The 12765-nt window shown below is 37.4% G+C and overlaps 1 protein-coding gene across 1 annotated transcript; it reads left to right on the top strand.

The window, feature by feature from the left end:
• Positions 1 to 661: 661 nt before the first annotated feature.
• SCAF11 (SR-related CTD-associated factor 11) lies at positions 662 to 12722 on the top strand (the record flags this gene model as incomplete). Its single annotated transcript, XM_009578545.1, has 4 exons — positions 662 to 768; positions 5138 to 7669; positions 9648 to 9991; positions 12504 to 12722. Coding segments are annotated over 4 exons (3202 nt in total), but the record flags the coding sequence as incomplete, so codon positions are not given.
• Between the last annotated feature and the right edge of the window lie 43 nt (positions 12723 to 12765).

The raw sequence follows: 12765 nt of genomic DNA, 5'->3' as shown, positions 1-12765 counted from the left end.
TGGCATAAAACAAAGGCTAAAGACAAAAGAGCAAGTAAAGAGATTTTTAATTGTAATTAAAAGTTGTACCTAGGATTTAAATAATGAATTTAAATTTTTTTACATGTACTTTTACTTGTGGAAGGTTTCTTTCTAACTCAGTGATAACTTAAAAATTGTAGATCTATAGCTAAACTCTGTTTCGCCCAAGGTTTGCTGAGGGAACCTGAATAAGTATATATTTATTTTGGTTTTTTTAAAAAAAAAAAAAGAAAGAAACCTTTACGAAATATTTGTGTAGACTATTTCTCATTTTTCTGCAGAAAATGCTATTCTTCTGTTGAAGTACTAAATCAGTGTTCAGAATTTTATTTCTAGTAGTATAGCCTACTAATTTGGAGTAGACTGTTTGTTACAGTTCTGTTTGTCTTTGAAGAAAGTCAAATGTATATTGCTTGAACATAAAATACTTGTTCAAACTGCTTTACTGGATTAGGCAGTAATATGAGCCTGAAATTAAATAAGAGAAGGAAAGTTTTGTTCTCTGTCAACTTTGCCTTTCTCTCCAACTGTGATGAGGTTGGAAGTGTCATGGTTGCCTAATGTTTTGGTTTTGTGCATTGTTCCCAAAACTTGCTACAAACAGCTAAAACAACTAACATTAATGCTTTTACTTTTCCAGAATTCCTTTAATGTCTTATGGAGCTGAAGCTGAGACCTTTCTTCTCACTTCTACTACAGTAGCAGGGACAATTCTTCCAACAAATATCAGGCCTTTGGAAAACTTTGGTAAACTTTTTTTTTGTAAGTTTTATTTATAGCTCATGTGGAGTATTGTTAAAATATGATTCTTGGAAATTAAAGCGGAGTATATAGTTACAGTTAACAAAAAAAAAACCCTGTTTTGATGCAGTTTGGTACGATTTCAAAACCAGCTGGTTTATTTCTGAAATGAGAATACAGAAGATGAACCAGCCACCCCAAAACTGGCATAACTGTTCTTCATTTGAAGATTAAAATAATAAGTATTAATTCCATTTCTAAATTCAACACTTTCTTTCATGTTACAAATTCTTTTCCTATTGTTCAAGGATAAATCTCATTTTGATACATTATGAATGGCTTGACATATTTCAGTGGTATATTGTGCAGTGTGAAGAACAAACTATTTCCTGACAGAGAAGAGGAGTAGTCAGGAAACAGTGCAGTATATGGATCTCTTTCAGTATGCCTACAAGCTCTACGGGGCAAAAGCTTGCAAAAGTGCTTGAGCTCCAGGATCTGGCAGGAATTTAGCAGAAGACAAAGACATGGAAAGAATTGCCTTCCTCCAGTTGCTTTAACAGCTTGTCTCTCCATGCTCGGCAAGAATGTAGTTTTTCCTTCCAACAGGCTGCACAAGTTCAAAGAAGTGAAAACAAAGGAGTGCTCTTTTTTAAGGCTAGAGATAATACCTTCTTTGAATTGGCAATTATACTACTTTCACTTGACTAGTAGGCAAAGAGATAGGAGAGATTTGGGTCTCTTGGCTTACAAAAATTGTGTGGAAGTAAGTGAATTGCTGGAGTTAAGTAGTAGAAGGATCATGAAAAAGTTGCTTTATTCATTCATATTCCTCATTCTTGTTTAAGGTACTTATTTCACCTCTGCATTCCCCAGTGAAAAATGGATAGGTTGCTTCCTGAGGCCTCTGATGTTTGGCAGTGCAATTTAACTGATCCTTAACCATTTCTGCTTCTAGTAGTAATGAGTATACATGCTAGCTCATATCTCTTGACTTCCCTTCACCTTTCTACTTACACAGTCAGACTTCTTTGTTAATATGCACCAGAAGCATTAAAAAAAAAAAAGAAAAGAAAAAGAAAAACCAGTTTTTTCTCTCATCAGAAATATGAACAATATTTAAATAAGCTCCAAATTGTTTTTCAACATTAGACTATTTAGAACATGTGAGTAACTGCTGTTGATAATATCAGCAACTGATCTACAAATACTGATAGCGTTGTCAACTCCTAAGGCAGAACATGGAACTAAATCCCTTAATCTATCTTTTTGGGAGAGGCAGGAGATTTTCAGTTTGAGTCTTGACAGCAAAAGAAAAGGAAAATATTTTTTTCAGATATTTTTGTTTTAAAATTTATATTTAGAACAGAATTTTCTCATTTGTTGTCGTGATTAGAACTTTGATACCTTTAATATAAGCATTCCACTTCCTCTCTTAAAGGTGTGATTTTTGAAACGTTAAATTATTGAGCTAACAAGACACAGCAAATAAATTCTTAAGTTATTTTTGTATGTTTCCATATGTTCTTGCCAACTAAAGTTCAGATGTTTAATGTAACATATTACTTATACTGTGGACAAAGTGGAAGACAGTCATCAAGATTGAATCTTAAAACATTGTAGTATGTTGACATTAAAGTTTTAAGTTATCTTCAAGTTTGACTTAAAAACTTCCTACTGATAAGAAGCATGCAGGAAGTAAGACACAGAGTCTTCGAATTTCCTAGTGAAACTAGGGGATGTTGTATGTGAAGATGTCCCTTGAGGATTTTGGTCACATTCTGTTGAGTTGAGTGTTCCTTCCCTGTTCAGTTTTTATATAGCAACTGAGGAAAAGACATTCACAAAAAAAGGTAAGGACAAAAGCAAGGAGAAACCTAACCTGAATAGTGTTAGAGATGCATGGCAAATATATATAAAGGAGACGGGAGCAAGGCCTTCTCTTACAGAGAAGAAAGAGATGAAGGAAAAGGCAGAAGATGGAGAAAACGGGGGGGCACTGGGATTTTCTGCAAAGGTGGAAAACAGGAGAAAAATGAAGAAAATACTGAAAATAGATGCATACACAAAAGAAGCAAACTGGATCTTGTGATTCTTACTTAATTGTGTCTGAAAGATAGTCATATAAGATTTTTCTTTTTTTTTTTTTTTTTTTTTTTTTCCTCCAATTTTTACACATCCCACCCCATCTCTTGGTCATATCTAAAGTGTACAGTTTTGCATCAGAGTAGTAGTTCACAGTTGCTTCCAGAGTTGTGCAAGGAGACATACAAATATCAACTATGGTCATGTAACTGTACTGCCTGAATCTTCCCTGTAGCTGCTGCAGGTTTTTTTAGATTCTCTTACCATTATATAGTCTTTTTACTAATTTGACCTGAAAATGCATTGGTGAATCTACAAATACCATTATGATTTAGGCTGGCATTATGCAGTTCTGGCATTATGCACGATTAAAATATTTTTAAATAAAGATTCAGTGAACTGAAATGCCTTGTATTTGGTCCAAGTCCAAAGCTTGCGAAGCTTGTCTGTTAAAATTTTACAAGTAGTAAGGAATGCAGAAAAGAGGCTTGTGTTTCACAAGTAGACTTTGAACGTGCCACAAAAATAACTTGCCTTTTAATTCTGTCAGGATTCCCGTGTTCCATTTGTATTCTGAATTTTTATTATTGCAGGGTGATTTTTTTCCCATTGAAGAAAATCATCACAGATGTTATATGTCATTACAAATTTTTAATATCTGACTTTTTTTCCTGGCTATTGTAATAGGTTTGAAGATGTAGTTAGTCGGAGACAGCCACATGTGGCTGAATAACTGCTGGTTAACCACTGTGAAGTCACTTTCTAACAAAATTACTAGGGAGACTGTTACAGTAGATACCTCAAATAGTGCCAGTCACCTAAAACTCCTTTGGAACTTCTTTACCACATTCTCTTTTAAATGTATGGTACCTTCTATACAATTGATACCATTGGTTTTCATTATCTTAAGTGATAATTTGATCCGTGGACATTGGAAAACCACAACTAGGTTTTTTTTCATGTTCAGGCAAATTATTGCATGTTTTTGATTCTGCTAACATAGTAGTAAGTGATAGAGGATTTTGTGCTGTTACATACTTGTCTTATTCCTATCTTATTTTTATTTAACTTGTTTAAGAATACATTAAACATATTTTAGTGCAGTAAAAGCATGGGAAATAACAACATTATTCAGAGAGTTAGAATCAAGAGTTTGTGTGATGTGATAAATACATTGCAAAATCCATAGAAATTAATCTTTCTTACCAAGTTCCTACTATTTGTGTATGAAAATGAAGCTGTAGAAAGAACTAATTTAAACACCAAATTCTTTATGCTTTCTGAAGTCTATGCGAAGTATGAAACAAATTAATGGACTTCTCAAGAAATTAATTTAGTTTTGAAGTGAGTATTACATTAAAGTATATTTACTTATCATCAATCTTTAATCCTGAGCTGTCCCTCATAAGCTTTTGTATGTATCAAGAGTACATTCTGTTCCCTTTGCAGTGAATATAACCCTTGGCTTCCCTACAAAGACTTTTGTCAAATTGTGGATTGCATGAAATAAATGAATACAGTATCAAAACAAGAACTCCTGTGCTGCTATGTGCAACTTATGGTCACTCTTCTTACAGCTTTAGGTTTTTTTATGCACCCTAGGCTGCCCCAGAACTTGCACTCCTCATTCAGTTCGTTAAGTGCTGCTGGCACCCAGGGGGCCTTGTGGCAGAGTTTAAGTCCAGTTTGCCGTGGAGCACGCAGGGTCTGTCTTGTAATTGGTGAATGAGTTTGCACTGTCTGATATTCGATTTTGTAGAGAGGTATGCTGTCATTGCTGATTCTGATCTGCTGCTTCCCATGTGATCATCCATTGACAGCCATTTAAAAATGTCACTTCCTGTAGTATTGAGCTTCACTTGTGCAGTATTGAGGCTTCACTGCCAACAGGCCTGCATTTTAGAATGACAGGAACTGCTATATGCTAACAATGTCATGTGGTTAATTTGTTACTTCTCTAACAGCTTAAACGCTAACTGTCTTTGAACGGCAATATCAACAGCAGTTTCATTGTGAATGCCATTACTGTTCATGTAGCTATGCCAGCACTGCTTCTAAAATGTGTGTTTAGATGTCACTTTGTTAGCTTGATTCTGTTATTTAAAGAAGTCGTCTGCACTGAAAAAAAAATAATTTAAATTTATCTACTTAAGCTATGGCAGCATTCATAGTAAATCTTACATTGTATTGTTTGAGGATATCTGTTAGACCGGAGAAGGTCATTTTATGTTCTTAACCATGTTTGGATAAATGGTTATTATCAAACTTTAATGTATTCTGCTTTTATTAGAATCTTTAGGCAAAGGATATGCTGTTGCATGTACCCAAGAAGGAGATGAGAAAAAGCAAGCTTCTGGTTCATCTGGCACTAGAGGAACTAGAAGGAAATCGGTTAATACTACTCCTAGAAGAAGGTCTGCACGAAACAGCAAAAATGAGACTTTGGGTCAATCTCGGAGCTCACCTCGGTCAAGCAGTTCTGCGTGCGGTGCCCCTGATGGCAATAACCCATCTCTGAATAGATCTCCTTCAGAATCAGAGAAGGCTCCTCCAAAACGAAAGTCTAAAAGAATAGTTAAACAACAAACACCTGTGGTTAAAAAGAGATTGAGAAGTTCTGCACGTTTTGAAAAATCGCCCAGTGATTCAGTGGAAGATGATGACATTGCTGAGTCTGAAGCAGTTCTAACATTAGATAAAGACCAGCAGTCAGATAATGAAAGCAATAATGCAAACCTTCCACAGAAAAATAATGCAGAAACAGAATCTGCGAATGGATTGGAAAGCTGTAGTGAACATGCAGAAATTGAGGGAGCTACAGGAGAATGTGACAAAGATGAAGATACTTCAGGCAATGCGGATGTAAGTTTTTCTGTCCAAGAGCCTCCAGTACTAACTTTAGGAGGCAAAAGTCAGGAATTTGAAGTAAAAGGTGTTGCTGAAAAAAAAATAGATCTTGAGAATCAGGACATCTGTGAAAATACTCTTGAACAAATGGAAACAGTAGCTAATCCCGGAGATGAAGTATGTGACCTTGCAACTTTTGAAAAAGTAGATCAGACATTGTGTAGTCCTCAAAATCAATTGATGGAGAATGTAGAAACTTTGACAAAAATAGATCAAACCGTAACTAGTCCAGAAAATGAATTGTTGGAATATCCAGAACCTTTGGGAAAAGATCAGCCATTAGAAAGCCCCAGAAACGAATTGCCTGAGCATCCAGAAGCCATAGAAATAGATGATTCTGAGGCTGAAGAAAAAACAGTAGTAGACACTGCAAGTACAAATATTGAAAACTTAAAAACTGTTCAAGATGAAGAACCAGTTACATTAATACACAATATTTCTATGGACAGTATGTCAGAACAATCCTTAAAAGAGAACGCCATACCAGACAGTGAAGAGGGTAGAACTTCAGAGTCACCCCAGGTAAATGCTGAACATAAGCATTTCGGTGAAGATAACAATGAAATGATACCAATGGATTGTGACTCATTTTGCAGTGACCAGAATGAACCTCAGATTGAGCAGTTACCACCAGTTGAAAGTACAGAGCAAGGAGAAGTGAACTTACAGTGTGATGCGGGAAACTGTACATCAGTTTCAGGACTTTCTGATGAAAAAAGTGAAACTATTCCTCAAGAAAGAGAGTGCCAGTCAGAAATCAAAAAAGATAAAAAAACTCGAACTAGAAGGTCTAGGTTTCACTCTCCGTCAACAACTTGGTCTCCTTCTAGGAGAGAGGGCAGGAAATCTCAATCACCATCCCCTAAGAGGGAGATGACCAGAGACAGGAGCTCACGATCACCCAAGAAGGAAACTGTAAGGGAGGGAAGGAGATCTTTCTCTTGTTCTCCAAAGAGAGACACACTCAAAGATGAGAAAAAACCACCATCTCGGTCTCCCAAAAGGGAAACTGTCAGGGAAAGCAGGAGATCATCTTCTCGGTCAAGAACTAAGGATTCATCTCCAAGGCAAAAATCTAGATCTCGAAGCAGTGATAGAGATAGTCAAAGAAGAGATCGTGACAGAGAAAGAAGAAATAGGAGATGGTCTAGGTCACGGTCACGGTCTAGGTCACGGTCACGGTCTAGGTCACGGTCACGATCTAGGACAAGAAGTAAAGGTTCTTCATTCTCTAGAAATGAGAGGGACAGTCATTCACCTCGATGGAAAGAAAGGTGGGCAAATGACAGCTGGAGGAGTCCCAGAGGAAATGATCGATACAGAAGAAGTGATCAAGAGAAACAGAATGAAAGTCTTAAAAAAGAGGACAATACAGAAAAAAACAATGACAATCAATGTTCTTCAGACAAGCAGAGGAATGATTGTCCGGATTGGGTAATGGAAAGGATAAACTCTGTTCCTGAAGTTAGGAACAGAGAGAGAGATAAACCACATTGGGAAGACGGCAGGCATGATAATTCAGGACACTCTTGGAATAAAAACTTTGGTTCAGGTTGGATTCCAAATAGAGGGAGAGGTCAGCGTGGCCGAGGTGGGCGTGGAAGAGGTGGTTTCATGTATGGAGACCAGAGTGAAAATCACTGGCAAAATAGAAAACCTCTCTCAGGGAACTCAAATGGTTCTGGGAATGAAACTTCAAGGTTCCCAGAACATCAGCCATACAAGCGTAAGAATGAACAAGATTATTCTTTCGATACGCCTGCTGACAGATCTGGGTGGACATCTGCATCCAGCTGGGCTGTAAGAAAGACTTTACCTGCTGATGTGCAGAATTATTATTCAAGAAGAGGACGCAATTCATCAAGCCCACAGTCTGGATGGGGAATGAGACAAGAAGAGGAGACACCTGAACAAGGTATTCATAGTTTTGAAACATAAAAGCTTAGTCAGAGCTGCAGTGGCTGAGTAAAATCCTAGTCAAGTTGACCTATCTCGAGTTGATTAGTTCTTCAAAATAATTCAGGGTGAATCTATAGTGTTTTTGCAATATGGAGGTTCGTAGGCATGGAGTCTGGGGATTTCTTGTGTTTTGATGGTGTTTTGATGGCTTTTTGGTTTTGCTTAAAGTTAGACATAATTTAAGGACTACGCATCTGAAGAATGCTACTTAAGTAAATCGCTTTCGTTGAAGAGAAATCATATCTTCTTCATGGTTAGTTTTAGCATCTGCACACCTTTTAAAAAGGGTAATTTTTTCAAGGAGATTTGCATGTGCCTGTGCAGACCCACACAGTAGATTCCTAGAGATGACAAATCATTATGTTGATGTTTATCTTGCTTCTAAATAAGCATTTTCCTCTCTATATATGTTTAAAAAATCTAGGGAGATTTATAAATGCTTTTACTGTACTTCAGCATTAAAATTCCTCTAAAGCCTCAATAGAAGTCTAATATTTTTGAGTATTTTATATCTAAAAGGTAACTGCCCTGACAGAAATAAACCTTTTGTAGAAAGTGAGTTAACTGTGGATGAGATTGATTCTGAATATCTAGGAAGTCATCCACAGATTAATAATGCTCTGAAGTAAAAGATAGATGTGAATTGTACTTAAAAACTGTAAAATCCAGTTCTGAAGGTGACCACACTTGCGCTTTCCCATTGTCTCTCTGTTTTGTCTTTCATTTTTATCCGTTTTCATCCTACATGCTAGCAGTTTTCTCCCTCTTTTCAGAGACAACTGCATCAGTGGCTTCTTAGTCTTGAGGCAGCTTTGTCAACCTTCGGTCTGCCTTCTTTGCTGCAGGCAAAATTTATCAAATCTTTAATTGAAAGTATTGTGTGATTTGCAGACTTTATTTCACATAGTTCAGGAACAATCACACTGTTATATTAACTTTTGGAACGTGAATTCAGCTGAGAATAGTACAGTGATCTCTTAAAACTGGATAAACCAGGCTAGGTTGGCATCGTGATATGGTCCTGGGCTGACCTTGCTTGAGCAAGGGGGGTTGAACTAGGTGGTCTCAATAGGTCCCTTCTAACCTCAGTGATTTTGTTATCCCGTGATCTTTAAAAAAATGTGATTTGGGGTGAAGCATAAGGGTTTAAATCCCAATCCCTGTAAATTAGGTGACAGGGTTCCTCAAGAAAGGGATCCTAAGGGAAGGACATCTGAATTATAACCCATCAACCGTTTTTCAGAACTAATTTCTTGACTTTTGGAAGGTTTGCTGCTTGTATCTAGACTTTAACTTTTTGGCTTCTGTTGGAGATAGAGTAAAGTAATTTTTTAAAGAAGTGCAACGCCAAGAAGTTATTTTTACTTCTAGACTTTACCTGTTGTACCGTTACAGGGTTTTTGAACAACTCTTTCTGAATATGAACATCTTTGAAATTGGTTGAGGATGATTTATTATTCAATGAGAAAAAACCAAAGTATTTCTATAGTTATCAGAAATGGCTGCAGTGAGCATGTGTGAATCAGGCAAAGGGGAGCAGAGCATTGCATATGTGAAAACGTATGACTAACCTGCTGTAATTGCAGAAGCTGGATAAGTTATATTGTCTTCCTGCTCTTTGGGGGAGAATTACTGTTTTACTGTGATGAAATAATTTATTAGCTGTGCTATGGGAACAAGTAGAGAAAATAGAAATTCAAAATGCAGGCTTCCATAGTAACCTGAACTTTTTAAACTCAGAAACTAGCATTTGGCTCCATGATGTGTCTGGTGATGAGTGCTCTGTAATAATGTAATGCAATATCTTTAAAATATTCAGATTATAGAAAGCTTTTTGATATTCCATACTTCATGAAGAGTTTAGACACCTGGCTCCCCTTTTGCTTTATAAAGTACGGATTTTCTACTTCATACACTGTTTTTTCTTTTAATAGATCCAAACCTCAAAGACCAAGGCAACCAGCAAAGTGATGGTTCTCAGTTACCAATAAATATGATGCAGCAACAAATGAATGTAATGCCACAAGTGAATGCACAGCATCAACCTATGAATATCTTTCCGTATCCAGTGGGTGTCCATCCTCCCATGATGAATATGCAACGAAATCCTTTCAACATCCACCCTCCAATGCCCATGCATCTCCCTACTGGAGTGCCTCTCATACAGGTAGCTGCTCCCACAAATTTGTCTCAGGGATTACCTCCGCCTCCACCTCCACCCCCACCATCTCAACAAGTCAACTACATTGCTTCACAGCAAGATGGAAAACAATTGCAGGTATGCTTTATCAGAAGCCATGGGAAGGGCAGTATTGAAGTAATATCAGTTAAGGGTTTCTTATACTGAATACCATAGTCTTGATAAATTTATACTTGCAGTTTCTTTCTCTCTTGCCTGTCGTCTTCCACCCCACACCAAATTTAAAGTGGAAGTATCCATGAGGATATGGGTTGTTGTGGGGCTATAGCTTTTAAATAATAATAATACGTAACACCGTAACTGGGTCTTTGTGGTAACGAGGTGTTCCAGTGGGTAATGGATCACTGAAAAATTTCATCAACCATTGTCCATTACCTTTTTCTTCTTAGAAGTGACCTGTTTCCAAAACTAAGTTTTCTCTTTCAAAACCTAATTTTTAAGCTTTAGGAAAAGCTTGAATCCCCTTTCAGCAGTGTGTAGGAAGTGACCTCAACCTCTTTGCAGTTCTCATCCCATGGGGTGTATCAGCAGAGGAAAATTATCAAGTCCTGCACGCACCCGTTTGTTGCACACTTCCATTTTCCAGCTGTCACTATCTCAGCAGCTTTGCCACACACACGCATTTTCTGTTCTGTTAATCTTTTGAGCCTTTTTGTTAATGATTTGCAAGCTTTCTTTGGTATGTTTTACTTCCCACTTCTTGCCTGATTCTCCTGTTTTTGCATGCCCTGTTAGGAGACCTAACTCCCACTTAATTTCTCCAGTTTCAAGTTGTGCTTGGGGCAGGTCAGACCATCTTTTTGTGCATTTCAAGATACTTAAAACAACCTTTGTGTATGTGAGCTCCTCCTGTAGCCAGCTGTTTATGTTAAGAGCTTTTGTATCAGGGAAAGGAATATGAACAATTTCCAGGAGAATGCATGGCCCTGCAAGGAGATGTAACACTGCATCTGTGATGTAAAAAAGGGCTCTTCAGGGTTTGACTGAGGTTTGTGCTTTTCTTTTGTTGCAGGCTCCCTGCTCTAACCTAAAATGCTTTCCTCTGCATTGTAGGCTGAAAAAGTGATGTTCTAGAAAAATAATTTCTAACCCTCTGTTTTCATACATCATCTCTAAAGATTTGAAGCGAACTGATAAATGACCTACATTCTTTTCACTTTCAACTGCTGTTCATTCATATTCATTGACTTAGTACAAAAGGAGTTAAGTTCTATGGGAAATATTGAGAGGAGTTACAGGCCATATGAAGTACTTTAATACTTTGCAACGTAAAACAGTAAGGTACTATTGGAACTTAAATGCTGGTAGATTGCTTGTTGATTTGATTAATGCCTACTGTCTGTAATTGAAATATTTTCACAATTGGAAATTCAATAGGTTTAACCTCTCAAAATGTAAAAAGTAAGAACATGGGCTACAAAATTCTGTGAAATGTGGTATCTAGTGCAGCAATAAATACTTTTCTATAAAGATTGTGTATTACTCCAAAATACAGTTATTTGTTAGTAAAGCCCCTGTTAGATTTGTTGCTCTTACCTGCTTTTGTGGAACGGTGTCCATGAACCTGAATGCTCTTGGGAGCTGCTGCTGCTTTTTCTTTGAGCTTTCGTTGAACAAGTCCTTGGTGGTACCACAATACAAATTACTGAATACTGCAGGACTCCACCTGTTGAAAGCAAGATGAAGAGAGCGCACTGTCAAGTGTTAGCATGCTGATTATAACGGCTCAATATCTGTGTCCTTTCCAAGGAGCTCAAATTCCTGCTTCATTATTTTCTATCTGGATAAATGCAGATGTGAAAAAGGTAACGGTGATTATCTGCAAAAAAGTAGCATTTAGGGTAGCCTGCCAGAAGCATGTTGGGAGGATGCGTTCTTGGCTTTTGCTAAAAGTGACCTCTGTCTGAGGTCTGAGAGCTACTTACTTTGGAACTGAGAAATTATCAACAGTGCCCATGGTATCATTTGGTGATGGTTTTGGAAATGTACAGAAAATGGCTTTTCGTGAAGAACAGATCCTGGTGCTTCAACCAGCGTTTCACCTCTAGCCTCGAGTAGACTTGTAGGTGCGTTTACATTTGAAATTCATTCGCAAGTTCAAGCTGATAACAAATACGAAAATAAATGTTTTCAAAGCAGTTTTGTGTGGTTTAAGGTAACGTTTTGTATGTACGGTTAGGTGCTGATTTTTTTAAAAAAATGTTAATCTGATTTACAAAGCAGGGCTTCCTATACTCTCCTGTGGCAAGTAGAGAGGTTCTGCAGCCATAAGCTTCCTTCCTCTTGTACTAACACCCTCCATGCCTGTTTGCAGGGTACTTTGTTTGCTTTATCACTGGGATCAGAGCCAGAATTTAGCAACCACGGTGGTGACATGGAGAATGCCTTACTTTTCAAGCTTCATTTTTTTTTCCTTTGAGTAGATCTGATATAATGCGCATACCTTCCATAATAACGGACAGTGTGGAAATTAGCTAATGAACCAAAGCGTGTAGTATTGATGCTCTTTCTATAGCTGTTGAGACTTCTAGAAAGGCACATTGTCATACTGAAGGATAATGTATTAACTACTGATAACTTTTTAAAACAGGGTATTTCAAATCCTGCTCATGTAAGTAATAACATGAGTGCTCCAGTCTTGCCAGCTCCAATGGCAGTCCTGGGAAATGTGGGAACAGTTCAGGGACCAAGTTCGGGTAATGCAACGTCGTCAAGTCACATCAAGAGCTCTAATGCAGCTGTAAAATTGGGAGAAAACAAAGCAAGTGTAACAGTGGAAGCCAGTGCAGATAGCTCGAAGAAGGACCAGGCAAGTTCAAAGTTCAGAGTATATTTATATATACCAGTTTATA

Source organism: Fulmarus glacialis, unplaced genomic scaffold (genome assembly GCF_000690835.1).
Source record: "Fulmarus glacialis isolate BGI_N327 unplaced genomic scaffold, ASM69083v1 scaffold42215, whole genome shotgun sequence".
NCBI lineage: Eukaryota > Metazoa > Chordata > Aves > Procellariiformes > Procellariidae > Fulmarus > Fulmarus glacialis.
Note: the sequence above shows the minus strand (reverse complement) of the source record. Positions and strands in the feature narration are given on the sequence as shown.